The 16,769-nt window shown below is 35.4% G+C and overlaps 1 protein-coding gene across 1 annotated transcript in view; it reads right to left on the bottom strand.

Annotated features, from left to right (window-relative positions):
* Positions 1-204: 204 nt before the first annotated feature.
* LOC125063522 overlaps positions 205-16,769 on the bottom strand; it is a 63,433-nt gene continuing 46,868 nt past the window's right edge. The window contains exons 3-7 of the mRNA XM_047670007.1: positions 6,601-6,750; positions 4,909-5,086; positions 4,005-4,241; positions 3,237-3,374; positions 205-2,409 (exon numbers count right to left, since the gene is read on the bottom strand). Coding sequence (XP_047525963.1) covers positions 2,180-2,409; positions 3,237-3,374; positions 4,005-4,241; positions 4,909-5,086; positions 6,601-6,750 — 933 coding nt within the window. The 3' untranslated portion in view covers positions 205-2,179. The remainder of the gene's footprint in view (positions 2,410-3,236; positions 3,375-4,004; positions 4,242-4,908; positions 5,087-6,600; positions 6,751-16,769) is intronic.

Genomic DNA, 16,769 nt, shown 5'->3' with positions numbered 1-16,769 from the left:
AAGATCTATCATCATAGTCAAATTTCATATTATTTTATCACTACATCACATTATTATATATTATGACGTCATCAAATTAAAATTAATTATTATTATGTTTCACGCAAATCATCATTAATAGAAAAAAAGTAAGATTTATTTTATTATTATATTTGTGAAGGCTATCGGCTTCAGTGTTGAGGTTTGTGGAATGAAAAAACACAATTTCATTTAGAAAAGTATTTATTTCTTTTACTTGGAATTACTTAACTTATAAGAACTTAATATAACTTCTAATAAGACTAGTTTATTACAATAATGGACGCACTACATAAATAATACAAATGAAATATACAGCTACAATACAATTTGTGAATTCCTTCTACATACGAATATAATACACATGACAGGTAACTAAAATATTATTTGTAAAGTGCCACATACTTTTCTTGGCCGACTGAAATTGGTACTACCTTCGCCATTTTAAAATGTCAGACTGACATAGATAGCTTTCAAATACAACTATCTACCCACATCTAATAAAAATCCAACTAAAATGTATTACTTTTATTCCTTACATTATTGATTACAATGGCAAAGTTTTAATAATCGAACGGTTCTGATTGTTAAGTATCTTAGAAGATATTTTATTAATAGTACAGGTAACAAAACCTATCATAACAGTTGTTCCTAAGTTTGTGTCACATTTAGCCTAGAACTGTATTTTCTAGATAAAAGTATACATTGTTTTACTAAGACATTTCAATAAATTATTAAGTTAGCCTGCAGGACTTCAAATTATTCCCCTTATAAAAGTAATTTTTATTTACTGGCAATACTAATATCCATGATGGACGCTATTACCGGCCAAGAAAAGTATACAGTGGCACTGTAAGTAATTGTTATTTACTACAAGTTCGAATCTCCCTTAGATTGCGACAACTGTCAAAGGCCGCATTTTAAAATCTATCTTCTATTTGAGTTTTTTAAAAGCTTTATTAGAAATCTTAAAGTTTGTTGCCATGGTTACGAATCAATTCAATAGACAAGCTTTAGGTTCAGTAACGAGACTTGTATGTCAAAATCCAAAACGTTTTTGACATACGTAAGTGACACTTAGCCATAAATCTCGTTTCTGAAATATCCTTATGGTGGTACCAGACGGTATTTTTGAGATGTGAGACTCTTTTAATTTCATACAAAAATTTTATGTATGTACTTTAAAAAAGACGTTAAAAAAACCAGGTCATGATATAATCAGTCGATAGTGTATAACAAGGCACAAATATTTTGATTGGTCCCAAAACGTATATAATATATTACAATATTGTACTTAATATTATGGCTTTTACAAAATGGTCAAAATCTCAAAATTAAAAAGGAGCCGTTTTCTGCCGATAGGTGGCGTTAATTTCAATACCATAATTTAAGTGAAAACGCGTTTTAGCGTGAACAATGGCGTAATATCGCACACTGAAAACGACTCCTTGTCATACAGAAATTCATTACCGAGTACGCCCGTAAAATGTATAATTGGTAAGTTTGTTAATTTTGATTTAATGCTAACCCGTTGACTATCCGGGTATTTTTAATAACTAATTGTCTGGAAGCGAATTAAGATTTTCAAATAATCTAATTTTATTTTATATTTTAGTCTATGAATAGATTATTATAGAACAATTTAGGATTTATCTTCTATGTAAAGTTTACTTATCTGTGGTTAGCCTTGGGCTTGACACAAATCACCTTTCGACCTTACTAACGCTAAACAACATTGTATGCGACTGCTTCCCACGCTGTCACGTGACCATTTTCATACAACGTTTGGCGTTTATGGCGATTGTCTAAAATTGAATCTGTCACAATCTCATCTCGTCAATGTCAAACTTTAGAATGGTTAATCTGGATACTACATGATTTATGTTCTAGAATATGTCCAATCCAAGTTTTGACAAATACATGGTTTAAATGACAGAAAATATTTAAAATTTATTGCATATGTATAAAATAGTCCAAATTAGGATTGTTGATTATGGTCCCATAGACTAAAACTCAAGTCTAAGCGCGAACTAACTCTCCCATCTGTCAAAATCGCAGTTAGGAGACTTAGTTTGCACGTAGACGCGTCTCTTAACAGGCTAAATTCTTAAAACCAGCTGAAAAATCCGAATTCGCGCCCAGATCTAAAATTTGGCGTGTCCTAATCTGGCTCTTGGTGGGAGCAATGGGGTACCGGGGAGGGGGAAGTCTTATAGGCGCGGGGAAAGAGAGAGGAGTAGGAAGGGGGAGGTTCGTACTCTGGGGGTGATGGGAGGGGGTTGGAGAACATTTGGGAAGACGCGGTCATCGCCACTGAAGGGGAGAGATCAACACACGAAGGCGGAATGTTTAGCGGCGTGTCTGAAGGCTTGGAACGCTTGCAGCAGCATTCTGGAAGAGTAATTACACTTAAGTGTGATGCCTTCTAAAAATGGCGCATAGAAATTCTAGAAAATCTTTAATTTAGACGACACAGGCTAGCTCAGAAAAATTATCACAAAGAAACAGAATGAAGGTCTCTCTATCTATGGATCCTTCTTATTTTCTTGGATATATCTTATACGTGCTGACATAATAGTGTACTCTCATTCTAGAGGTCGTGCGTTCGATCTCGGCTATCAAGCATTTTCTAAGCAAAGCAAATAACAGGCATTTCTTAGACCCTAAAATCGATGTCACAGATTACTATCCTAATAATCCGCCATCTTGTTTGTCAATTATCAGACTCTGACTATCTCAATTATGAACTCGATTTGTCTTATTTTCTGACCAGGCTGAGTAAAATATTATTTAATTCCCAATTATATATATACAGTTCAATCTCTATAACTCGAATGTCAAGGGAAATGCAAAAAAACTAGAACTTCGACATACATATGATTTAACTGCTGACGATTGTATATTAACGTATTTTGGGGTTAAGCGGATGAGACTGGCAATTTTTTTCGACTACTGAAGATTTCGACTTAACGACGTTCGAGTTATAGAGATTCCACTATAAGTTTATCTTATATGTTATTTATATCTTATTGTGTGTCCTAATATTTTTATAGAGATCTGTCTATTGCGCTAAGATTATTTATTTACAATGTAACTGATTTTCTAACGTTTTAAAGACTAGGGCGCTTTGTGGTGATGGAGTGATGAGCGCATCTCAAGCGATAGCTTTTCACTTTGTTTCCATACGTTTGTCCCTGTGGAAGTATTTTGTTACTTACCCCAAGCGAGACAGAACATGAGTATCACAGCACATCCGATCATCCCCACGACGATGTAAGACCAGGGTCCATACGGACGGAGGGAATTTGCAAACTCAATAAAAGCGTTTGATTTGGTTTCACTTTCGCTTATTTTCACTGAAAATATTAATTATCACTTATTCGTTTGTATGAAATATAAATTGAGCGGTGTTGGCCTAGTGGATTCAGCGTGGGATCATCCTTGAGGTCGTAGGTTCGAACCCCGGCTGTGCACCATTTGTCTTACTATATCGAACGGCGAAGGAATACATCGCGAGGAAACCGGCTTGGATTAGACCGCAAAAGTCGACGGCGTATCAGGCACAGAAGGCCGTTCACCTACTTGCATATTAGATTGACAAGTGATCATAAAACAGATACAGAAATTTGAGGCCCAGACCTAAAAACAAAGGTTTAGCGATGATGTTCTTTTTATGTTGAACTATGTATAAATGAAATATCTGTTCAAAAATATATTACAATTCGGTTTAAAATTTAACTGTTAAATTAGATCATTTTAATTCTGTTAAAGTTTTACTAAAGTATAGTATATAAATAAGTATGCATTTTTGAACTCGAGAGAAATTCAAAAGTTTAATTTTACTTTTTTAATTAATTTATTTTATGTATTGGATTGGTACGTAATATACAGTCTTCCGAATCCAAAACGCTATCATTCCTTCAGGAATCGAACCCAGATTCATCACCCCGCCACGTCACACATTAACACATAAATTAAATACATACTTATAACCGAGGGCTTCGTCATCCCATCAGGCTGATCCAGGCCCAAAAACTCCTGATTCCTAGCCGCTATCCTCCTCAGTACTTCCAGAAGTGGGGAGTCCCGGCGGTGTGAACAGGCATTCGTGTCCTCATCCTCGCCTCCCGGGCAATGCCTCACGCCATCGCATACAAGGTACGACGATATGCAAAGACTTGTCAAACCGCAAGTGAACTGAGTATCGTTATTGCAAACTGCACCTGGAAATTAGTCGTTTGATTGAAAGGTTTTCATTGAATCTTATTATTAATTATTATTGAGACTCGAACTCGATAGACTGTTATAATTGAAATCTAGAAGTAGTCATAATAAGCACTGGTAAATAGGTTTACTATTATATAATTGGCGATTCAAAAGAGTAGCGGAGAGTTTATTGCCAGTTCTTCTCTACCGTTCTACGCCCCTGATTTAAGAACTGGCAGTAAATGTAAAATTAGAAGCATTTATTATGTATTTCTTTTTTGACGTTCATAAGTGTACATTGTGTTAGCTATAAGAGTAAAAGATTTTAACTTTGACAAGGATAAGTAGCAAAGGAATCTAATTTTGTAGTATTATCTATTAATAATTATAGATAATACTAAACTCTATAACCAAAATCTATTGGGTATATTATAATATTCTTGTCATGATTGGAAATAAAACGGGCTTTATTATTGTTATTGAGCAGTGCTGGCCTGGTGGCCTCATAAAAAAAACAAAAAGTCGAAGGCGTGTGTCAGGCACTGGAGGCTAATCACCTATTTGCCTATGATATTTAAAAATGAAATGAAACAGATTAAGAAATCTGAGGCCAAGACCGAAAAGAAGTTGTAGCGCCACTAATTTATTTATTATTGGGTATATTGTAACATCTTAGGAACCTACCACTGTTAACAGCAGTGACCACCAGCCGTAATTTCTCCGTGTGGTGGTAGGGAGAGGTAGGAGGGTTCCACACTATTCTGAGCTTCGGTGGTAGGAGCTTGGTACCCGCCCGGGATGCTACTGCTGCCGCGTTACCGCCACATAGCGATAACTTCCATATTGGCTTTTGTTCTATGTACTGGAATATTATCAAAAGTTAGAGACAGGAATAAAATAAAAAATAAAATATGTTTATAATTGAACATAAGATACCTACAGGTATCACTTATTCCACGTCATTAATTTTGAATCTGAAGGCATCCCTACTCATCGGCAAAGAAGACAGAGTAGGCCGAGAGAAAAAGCCGGCGTAAAAAACTCTCGGTACTCTTTTAAAATAGCAAATCATCAAACAACACTTATTAACAAATATCGTAAATTAATTAGAAGTAGCCTGTCTAGCACTAGTCCCAGGCCCTTTTATCAATTAGATTATCGTTAACTTTATAGTAAGCCTTTTTACACAGCTTTTCTTTAACACATTTCTTAAATTTATTAAAAGAGCCTCTGGGATTTTATTATAGAAAAGTATACCTTTTTCAAAAAAGAATTACTAACTTTAGATAGTCTAAACAAGAACTACCGAATCGAAGACAGACCTAGGAACGTAACTAGATAACCACTATCAGATATCAGAGTTACATAAAAACCAAGGAGACGTAATGATTCAATATGTTATAATAAATTACATTGTTTACAACCGTCGCGGAAACATCTGGAAGGTTGGTCAATTCCCCGCGTTAACACCAATTAACCTTTGTTCGTGAAACTCAATTAATAAACACTCGCTTTCATAATATAGATAACTGTGCCTATGTGAAAAGAACCATAAATCTACACGTCATCATTAAACAATAATAACACACTAAGATATCATATTTCTCTTGTGGATTACAAGGACCCAATCAAATGGTCAATCCTCTCAATACCGGTCAATATTTCTCAAGGTCAAAGACCTATGTCAGAAATTACAGAAGATGATAACTTAGCAATGGCTACGTCAATCATGACGTGCCTGGCAGGTTGAATGTTAACTAGACATTCAACCAGTCCATTGAAATGTTACATGGGCTGAACATTTTTTAGAGGACGCAATTTTATTTATTGGACATGTAGGGGGGGGGGGGTCAAAACATGCTTAAACCCAAGTGAAAAAATTCCCACTAAAGTAATTTAAAAAATGAGGAACATCGACATAATTGTAGGAAAAGCGATTAGCTACTAAATATGTTACCATAACTTTTTTGTACGATGGATAGCTTAGGAGATATAGCCAAAAATGTGCTTTCACCCCTTTTTCCAAGATGGCGGCCGAGGGATAGGGGCGCCAACCCCACAAACTTGGGTTGTGTAATATATTAGATATTAAAATGTTCAGTTTGGCCCACAAATTGTAACACTTCAATGGACTAAGTGACCTGAGAGCCCTTTGAGATTTTTTTTATACAGAACTAGGCAGACGTTTGGCCACAATCTCACCTGATGATGAGTGAGCACCCCATTGGAGGGCACGCCTGATCTTAACCCTGAGGTCGTGAACTTGGGTATCAATATTTGTTTCCTTCTGCGAAGTTTCTACAAGATAACTGGTAAAAAACTCAAGAATATCAGGCACAGAAAAGCTTCTGGAAGCTCTTGCTTTTAGCTACTTACAATTATAAGTTTGCAAGCGTCAGTGGCATTGGTGGAGCTGATTGTCTGGTCGCTTGAAGTCCGCTGCGCGTGGGCACTTCTCTGGCTCCACTTGCGACCTAACGCCTCTGGTGGCATGTCGAGACCACGCTCCCATTCTGCTAAGGATTCCTGAAAGAAAAAGTCACATTAAGAATCGATTGACATTAACATCCGTGGAAAATCTAGAAGTATGGTTGAGAGTTCAACCATACTTCTAGATTTTCCACTTTTAAGATTTAAGCTTGAACTTAAATTGTACGACAATCATTCATTTTTTATTTATCTATTATTAGGTTGGTACATATACAAACTTTCGTGATTTCTACTATTCAGCCTAAACAACAGTCTGTGGGGGGAGAAAAGTTCTAGTTATCCTTCGACATAAAGGATTGTCGTAACAACTGACTAGTGGCTAGGGGGACGGAGTACTTGTATATATCGTTGGCGGTAGGAATAATTTTGTTATTTATTTATTTATAAGTAAGCTACACATATTATAAAAGAAAACACTATATGCAAACCTAAAACATTGTTGAACAAAATATACAAAATAGAAAACATAAGTCAATTTTCAGTTTCAGTCATCAGTACATTAATAGAAAAAAGAAAACTGAAATTAATAACTTCAACTTAATATTTTAAAGAAAAAATTAAATGTAATGTTATTCTGGGACGTATAATTTGTAGTCGTAAATTGCAGTTGTCACAAGTAGTCTTTGTAAAGAGTTACGATATATTCTCTTTAGGGGATTCTGATAACCTCCATAATTGTTAAAGATATTCTATAAAGGATCAATAGGCCGTATAAAACAGTTATTTATTGTTATTCAATTAATCATATGCGGCTAATACGTTTCCATATAACGCAAAACCACCTCTATCACACACCAAAGAAGGTTAAATACGTCGAGAACGAGTAAATACCATTGAATTCTAGAGATACCAGAGTTTTCTAAAGACTTATTAGTCGCAGGTGCATTTTCAACCCCATAATATTATTTTTTTAATTTAAAACCCCATAAGTTTTGAGTCAGATCAGAAATGGGACTTAGCACTAAGTCCGTCTCCCATACGTCAAGAATGTATTGGATTTTGACATACGGAAGTGATAGGCATAGCACGCCGTCATTGGTGGAAAAGGTACTAGGATACAAGACAAGAGAAGGAGGTTGTAATTTGTATTCAGCTTTATGACAGCCAAAAAAGTATTTAAAAAAATATTAATCCTCTTATATACATTTCTTATAATTTAAACAAATTGACGTTTTATTGATTTATTAAATACTGAACTTTATATTACATACCCTGATAGGGTTTAAAAAGCTCAGTTGCGGAAAAACGGACGTCGAGGTGATTCGGGTGGAATTTCGTATATCGATAATGAAACTCAGCTGCAGTTATTAATCCGAACAACTCCTCTGAACACTCTCCATGGTAAATGCGGTAGAAGATGGAAACTGACTCCACATCTCTACGCAACGCCAAGGCATCAAAGGAGCAAGGAGCTGGGGAGCTCCAGAGGTGAAAAAACAAACTTGTATTTTAGACATACACATAACATTTATTACTTACAAAACACACACAATAACGATAATCAAAAAAATAAAAAAAGAATCAAAGATAACAGTATAGTACAAAGATAGAGTATTCGTATTGTAACAATTGTTTATAAATCTTTGGCGTAATAAATTTTTAGTTAAAGCTTTTTTTTAAATTTGTGCAACTTCTTTCGGAATGTCTGATGTTGCAATCAGTGCATTGTTCTGTTTTTGCAATTATTTAATATTAAATTTCACGTCGCAAATTAATTGTAATAAGCGAAACGTGAGAGTCTATTGCAAAGAGTGTGAGTCTAATATATTACACAAGTAATAATACGCAATTATATATAAGCAATAATTATTATTTTATATTTATGGGGCAGAAGGCAATCGGCTTTGAATATAGTGATAACTGCCACCCATGGACATCTCCTATCTACAAGTGGTACGCTCTTTTCTGGAAGACTCCTAAGTCTTATCAGTTGGGTACTACCTTCTGGCAGCTGGTTCTACAAAGAGGTGGTGCGCGGCAGAAAGTGCCGTACAAAGCGCTGTGTTGCTTTTTTTTCTTATTTATAGAACAGGTCCAAACGGGCAGGAGGCTCACCTGATGGTAAGTGATACCGTCGCCCATTGACACTCTCAATGCCAGAGAATTGCATTGTCAAAAGACAATGCAATTTTGTATTTGTGGCTTGATTAGCATTACCAATATAATCCCAATTTGTGGATTTGAAAGCTAAAGTAATTTAAATAGCGCAAGGACATTTCCATGTCTGTTTCATTTTTGTTTCCACATCCCAAAATATTTTTTGCTGGTAATCAAACTCCGCAATTCGAGAGATATATTTCAGGGTAACTAATCTACGATCGTCTACCACATCTTCAAGCACCAAGGAAACCCTTAGTGCTTTGGTTATTCTTAATTTATTTATAATGCTTTCTCATAACTCATTAAAACCCTTCAATCATTTAAATAAAACTTATAATATATAAACTCGAAATAATTTCATGATTTTTTCTAAATTATACTTCCTTAGGTATTACTATAAATAACACACGACCCCAGAGGCTATTCATATTAAATTAAAATTAAAGGTGTTGTGGCCAACATGCGGAAATGCAGACAATACCCGGCTCGACCGGAAATTAGGAAGTAAATCTAGACAGACAGATCACGACACTCATGTTACAATAGTGTAGGTAAATTATCTACAAAGTAATTAACTATTAAATAAAGTACTTTTAGAACCGGAACACAAACTAAAGCACCTTTCATAATTCCGGTACGTTACAAACTGTTGGATAGAATGAAAATAATCTCTTCAGTCGCTAGCCCATGTCTGAGGGTCGTGGTAAGCAAGAAACAGTTGTCTTTGGACTTGACAGGTCCACTCAATCTGTGTGGTTCTTTCCTCAAAAGACCATTTCAGACAACAATCTACATGGTCTTCACATAATCTTGTTAGTTATGTCTGGACTTTAAAAGAGACTGTGACCTCTGAGTTTGTTTCGGCGTTTCTTCTCATAGTAGTCAGATAGGAAACGTCGATCTCATCTAGTTTAAAAAAAAAAATGTTTGACGTGTAAAAGTGTTTGTAAAAACCTACTTACAGAAATAAATCATTTATCATTTATTTATCATTTAACATTTGGAGCGGATAATCTGTTTTCACCGGTTTCTGTCCAGCGCTTCCCTTATAATAGTTTTGAGAATGATTAATCTTTAAAGACTCCTGCAGCAATCGGATGCTCGCAGCGAGTAGAGCCTATGTCTCCTCGCGCACTGCGGCCCCCACCAAGGGCTATTGGCCTGTATCAGCAGGGTGCGAAACTGAAACACCACCCGAAGGGGGCCTCCGAACGGGCCAAAACATCCCTTTAGAGGGAGTGTGCAACAAATACCACTACTCCTGCAGCATATGCAGTAAAGAAAATCCGACAGTTAGCTGATCAGGACACGGCAAAAATTGTGTATAATAGCTACTTTCACAGCGTTACGTCCTACGGTATTCTACTGTGGTGCTGCTGCAGAGGTTCAATCCATATTTGTGCTGCAAAAAAGTTATTTTGAGTTTGAGGTAACTTGATCGTTCTATCTGGTAGGTTAACGGTCTTTTGCCATCTGTTTTATCAACCACGATTAGTTTCTCCAAGTTCTCATCGCTTCTGTATAGCCGAAATAAGATATAATGATGAAGATATAACGGTGTCAGCATATAATAGCAGGCGAGTATGCGGAGTTGGATCAAAATCGATGTGCTAGAAGATAGTAAAAAGGGCAAAAGAAAATGTTTTTCTTATAGTATATTACATTATCAAAAAAACATGTCAAAGTAAGGAAAGGAATCAATATCCCATTGCCATAGTCTCGTCTTGTCGACTCGTCTTTATAAGGCAACTATAGTTTGAATCATAGTCTTCATGGGTTAAAGCAAAGATTATTGTCTTCATGGGTTGAAGCAAAGATAATAAGTCTACAGAAATTAAGAAGTGGAAGATTGAATAGCTGTTATTATATAACATTTACACACACAAACACAAAGTAAAATTAATTAATTAATTTATTGTTATTCGATAACTTATCCGATATTTTATTAATTATTCTGCTATTCGGAGCGGAGAAGAATCTACCAAGAGATAACTAACATCGGTCCAGCCGATATTGAGTTATAAGTGGTGTAACTAACACGACTTTGTTTTATATATTAATAAGATATAGTCATGTGGATAAAACCTAGACTATTTCAAAATAACATGACACATTTGTATTTTAAAATTTTTACTCAAATTACTAACTTCAACCAGTTTCTCTTTGAAAACATATGTTTTGTATTTACTCAACAATACAACAAAGGGTATGGGTAAAATAAAGTGTACATTCATTGTTTCATTCATAACTCATATTAAATACTATTTCACAAGAGAAAACATTCATGCCACATATAAAGAAATGTAAATATCATGTTTTGTGTATGTTATATATACTAAACTGATGAGAAAGTAGTTGAGTAATTTATTTATTTATTTACACTTTACACCTTATACAAAAACATACATATAAAAAAGCAGGTTACATAAGTTTATAAGGCAACGGGCGGCCTTATCGCAACAAGCGATTTCTTCCAGGTAACCCAAATCAAATCAAAGTATAATACAAATGTTATAAATATGTGTTAATTCATAATAACAATGCATTACAATCTGTAAGATTTGGCAACCCTTTTAAGTAAAAAATACCTGTATCAGAGTTTAACCTTTTATTTAAAAAAAAACGTATAGAAAACACAAATTAGGTGAAATTATTATTTTATTTCTGAAATCTTTAATAGGATATTCAGTAATAAATTTTCTTAGACTATATTGTATGCAATGCTAACAATATGTAATAAATCAATAATTAGTAATTTAAGGCTTTGTGAAACTCAATATTTTCTTTTTGTCGATTCGTTTTCGTCACTGGCTATGTGTGATAACAAATTCATCACGTGGAATTGTGAGATTGTGAAAGCATATCATTTGTAAAGGCGAGAATTTTCTCTCGTTGAATATTAACTCGCCTTTGTCGATGATGAGCAAAGATACCCCTGTGGAGGAAGGGAGGTGCTTTCCGACCTAAAGAGAGGATCCTCGAACAGTCTCACACTGACAGGCCCAAAGGCCCCAGTCCCTAAGGTCGAGAAGTGGGGTCTTCGTTAGCGAGTTTCAGGTGATGATGATAGATATATGGTGGCGCTACAACCCCTTATTCATAAAAAAAATAATAAATCCAATTGTATTTGTCTCTTTCCATCACATCGTGAACACAATTTGACAGAAGAGGAATGAGTACTTTAATTAAAAGAGGGCAATTTGTTTTAGTAAAATAAGAGGGATTATATATCTATGTGTATGATACATACAATAATTAGTTAACAAAATGTTACGTTAGCCCCGTATGCTCCAACAAGCACGGAAGCTGACCCGGCCGCAGAGCAGGCGGAAAATAATAAACAGATGAAATATAAGAGTCTTTCCTCCAACAACGACTTTGTTCTCTAAGGAGTAGAGACTCTTGGGCCGTACCATAGCACCGGTGACCCCCAGAGCTGGTGCTGTCCTCGCTCAACGAATAAGTATCGCAATACAGTGAGGAAATGCTGTCAGCATTAAAAGTACACAGGAACCAATTGTAAAATCTGTTATCGAAATAGCTTTTTATGTAATATCAATAACTCTAAGGTTTCTTGAAGAGAAGCCGTACATTTGGTACAAATCTGCAATTTACATTTAATCGCGTTTAAAATCTGTGAAACCTCACAAATACAAGATATTTTTAAATTAAAATAGTCTATGATAAAATAGAAACAGGCTTAGGGTCAAAGCACACATACTCGCACACTCGCACCTACACTCGCACCTACACAACTCGGAAAGGGATCGGCACCGTATCACCTCGAGTGGTTCAGTATTGTTTGCATGAAACTCCCTACTGCAACGTACACAAATCGAAATCGTAACGTAATCGCCTCGCCTCGGTACAGGCTCCGAACCACGATGCGATCAACTTGAAGTTTCCGCGCTTACGTCTCTCCGTACCCGAACTCACGTCTCTTCGTCCACCCTGTCCCCTCCCGCGACACTCCTTACTTACACTTATTGTGTACCCAATATATTTTTCTTCGATTTTTGCTATTTTCTTTTTCCTCTCCATCAAGTGCTGGTTTACAATACGTTAGATTGCGAATCTAACGTATTGTAAACCGGGACATAACCGTGCGCTAAACTTAATTGATCTGGTGCCAACCAGATCAGCCAGTGGATGGCGAGACATAAGCGCGGTGTTGGCTAGCCGTAGCCGAGTTGACGTACAGGAGCTACTGATGCGTCAGGAGGCTCATCTGATGTTAAGTGATACCGCCGCCCATGGTCGCTCTTTTCTTGAAAGACCCTAAGTCGAATTGGTCCGGAAATACTTTAGTAGGCAGCTGGTGCCACATAGTGGTGGTGCGCGGCAAAAACTGCCTTAGAAACGCTTAGTGGATTAGCAACCAGTTAATTTCGTCTACTTCGATTCTATGGAGCAGCATATTTCCAAGCATTTTTATCTTGAATAATCCTCTAATTTGTTTTAAATTTTCTTTCGTTTAATTTTAATATGAAAAAAGATGAAGAAAGACGGTTGAGCAATGTGATCTTTATTTCTAGTGTTATTTTCGTCATGATATCTTCATTTCATTGTATGTAGAAAAGTCCATAGGTACACAAATTTAGCAAAATTTTTGTTTCGAAATACCTGTTTCACTCCTTTGGGTAATTAACACATTGGACAGTAGACGTCACAAGATGTCGTCCTTGTCTGGGTTAGTCACCTTTGCAAATAGCTCACTCTCATGACAGTTGAGTGATGCATGAATAGTAGAAACTAATAGTAATCATTATAAGAAAAATTAAAGAAATTTCAACGAGAATGTAAGTGAGTGCTCCTATTTCACCACGCCTCCTGCTGATAGAAGACAAATCTTTGTTTTTAATTTATTTTATTATCAATTCTTACTTAGATGTCATGTGGAACATGGTGTAATGGTTGCAGCTCCTTACAAACGTTGTGTAAAAAAAATATGGCGTTTAAAAAGAGTGGCGGAGAGTTTATTGCCAGTTCTTCTCTTCCGTTCTACGCCCTTGATTTGAGGACTGGCACTAAATGTAAAATAAGAAGCATTAATATGTATTTCTTTACTGACAAGTCATAAGTGTACAATGTGTTACCTATATGATTAAATGATTTTTGAATTTTGAATAAGGGGACATAAAGTATCATGTATAAATCAAATACCAGCAGTATTTGTTGCGACATTATCAGATAGCTGAGGTAAGAGGTATTTTGTAAGACAATGCGAATGTTGCTATGTGTGAATTTATATTGGCTAAGTGGAACAAATGCATTACTACTAAAGTTTAAAAGTACGTAAAAATATTAAGGAACTTTCCAAGTCCAAAGTAAATTATATAGGTGAATAGTATAAAGACAGTTATACACCTTTAACCGTTCTTTTAAGAGTCAGTTAAAAGTTCAGTTAAGAGTTTTATATGTTTTTAAACATACCAATGGCGCTACTTGCTATCCGTATCCGTTTCTCATAAAAAATTTAGCCTTCTGCCTGAAACCATGATTTTTCACACACAACCATGATTCGAAGGTACGACCTCATGAATATGAGTCGCTCAAGGCACTAGACCAAAACTGCTCAGTACACTCTTACACAATTGTTTTTGTATGTAACAGGAGGCAATCGGGCAGGAGGCTCATCTGATGCTTAGTGGTAGCCCATGCACACTCACATTGCCAGAAGGCTCGCCAGTGCGTTGCCGGCTTTTTAAAAATTGATGCGCTCTAAAGGACACTAAGAGGAAGCGGTTTGGAAATAACTTAAATTTGTGTCATCATATTAAAACCCAAATAATTTTTCCATTGATATTGTTTAATTATTTGTGTATGTTGTGCAACTATGGACACAGACATAGTAGTGGCATTATTGACACAACTTGAAAATGACGTCACATCCTTCATAATTCGATTTAAGGTAATTTGAAGAGCTATTAAGTTTTTGCATCGCCTCAAACCGGTCAGGTTTCTCCGAGTTAAAAATAACTAGCGGACAGGCCAGCTAACTGACGGATTCAGATCAGAGTTAAAAGAACTATGTATGGTTTATTTTAAAATAACTTTAAGCTATAGTTATTTTACTAAAACATTTTAAGATAAATAAAGGGATCGTTCAAGTATTACGTCACACAATTTTTGGAGATTATTTTGAAACACCCCCCCCCCCCATGTAACGCGCCGTAATGTTTTTCTGTACCCAAGTATAATAAAACGTTTCTTGACCACCTAGTGACTCTTTATACCTTAAAGTTGCGTAACGTTTTACAAAAGGACCCCCCCCCCCCAATTCGCAAGCAGGCCTTTTTTTTATATAACAGGAGGCAAACGGGCAGGAGGCTCGCAAGTGCGTTGCCGGTATTTTAAGAAATTGCTCTTTTCTTGAAGGACCCTAAGGCGAATTGGTTCGGAAATACTTCAGAATTAAGATTATGCAACATTATTACTTTTCCTATTATGCGTGTTAGCATATTATCTCGTGTCTAAACAATGAAAATAGATTTCCTTCTGATAAACATTTCATAACAGTTACCTAATTGTTGCGTTGAGGAAATTCACTTCAAAATCAGCTTAGTCTGCACGTGCACTTAATTAATTGGTCGTTTAATGAGTCATTAACGATCGACTGTTGATAAGTTAAACGAAGGATGTTAACTGTTTAAGGTCGGAGATATAACTTCTATCTCAAAGATGAACAATTGTAGCATATATGACATTTCTTTTTAGACACTAGGAATTAAATTCGTATATTATGTTAATAACTGCGAATCCTCAAACCTATTGTCTCGAGAGAGTATTTGTCTCATATAAAACTGAAGAAAGGGAAATTTTTACTGTAAAATAGTGCCCATAACAGCTCTGTACATTGAGAGCAAATAACGAGAGAACGTTGCGGTATTTGCTACCTAATATACAGTTATTAGATAGCCTAACGTAAGGAACATAAAAGGTTCAAGAACTATTTTTATATGCATTTGTCGCCTCTAACAAGACTGCTATTGTACATACAAACACAGTGGTTTTCAAAGGTAATATACCATGATTTAGGTGATTTAGATATAAAAATAGCCAAACAAATCTATCTTAGACTTCTAGTAGTTCGAATTACAAACTATTCATATAGCAGAAGCTAAAGTTATTAGGGATGTCTTAAATAAATTGCTCTCAGTATTATTATTATTATTTCCATTTAGAAACTTTTTTGTGTTTAACTTATCAGTTTAAATACACTTGGAATATATCTTAATCTGCATTTTCGAACATTGTTCATCTGATAGCGTATGCCTCTGAACCCTGAGATCGTACAAATACCTATTTGAACGATCCTAATATTAGTGTAGATATAACAGTTGATATTAAAATTAAATTTTCATGTACATTAGTGAACACTGGAAGAACTCGAGTCGGCCATTTCTTTACATTTAAATATCGTTATAATCGCTTGAATTTATTTTATAAATATTCGTTTCGACTGCGTTATAGCAGTCAGTGAATCTCTTTTCTACTTAAAGTATTGAATTATTTTATATTTAAACTCGCATAAAATATCAATTATACACGATTTTTGTAAACTAATATTAGTCAAGTTACGTATATATATATTTTAGTTAATAAGAAGCGTAAACAAAATGTAAGCAATCATCGCACATTTGGGGCCAATATGAGCTCTTTAGTTTATACCACACCCATAAATTGTAATTTAACATTCTCGTTTTCGATAATGTCCAATAAGTGTCACTTAGATTTACGAACTCTTCATTAAGTCAAGTTAGTTTTTTGTTAATCCAGCGTCGCAACCCCACTACCCCTAATATTATCTTAGTTATAAGCTCATGTTTTAAACAATTAAATTCATTTATTACCCAGCTTCAAACATAGTGTTCTATAATATAAAAATGAATCGCAAAATGTGTTGGTAAGCGCATAACTCAACAACGCCTGGACCAATTTGGCCAATTCTTTTT

Source organism: Pieris napi, chromosome 3 (genome assembly GCF_905475465.1).
Source record: "Pieris napi chromosome 3, ilPieNapi1.2, whole genome shotgun sequence".
NCBI classification, from domain to species: Eukaryota; Metazoa; Arthropoda; class Insecta; order Lepidoptera; family Pieridae; genus Pieris; species Pieris napi.
Note: the sequence above shows the minus strand (reverse complement) of the source record. Positions and strands in the feature narration are given on the sequence as shown.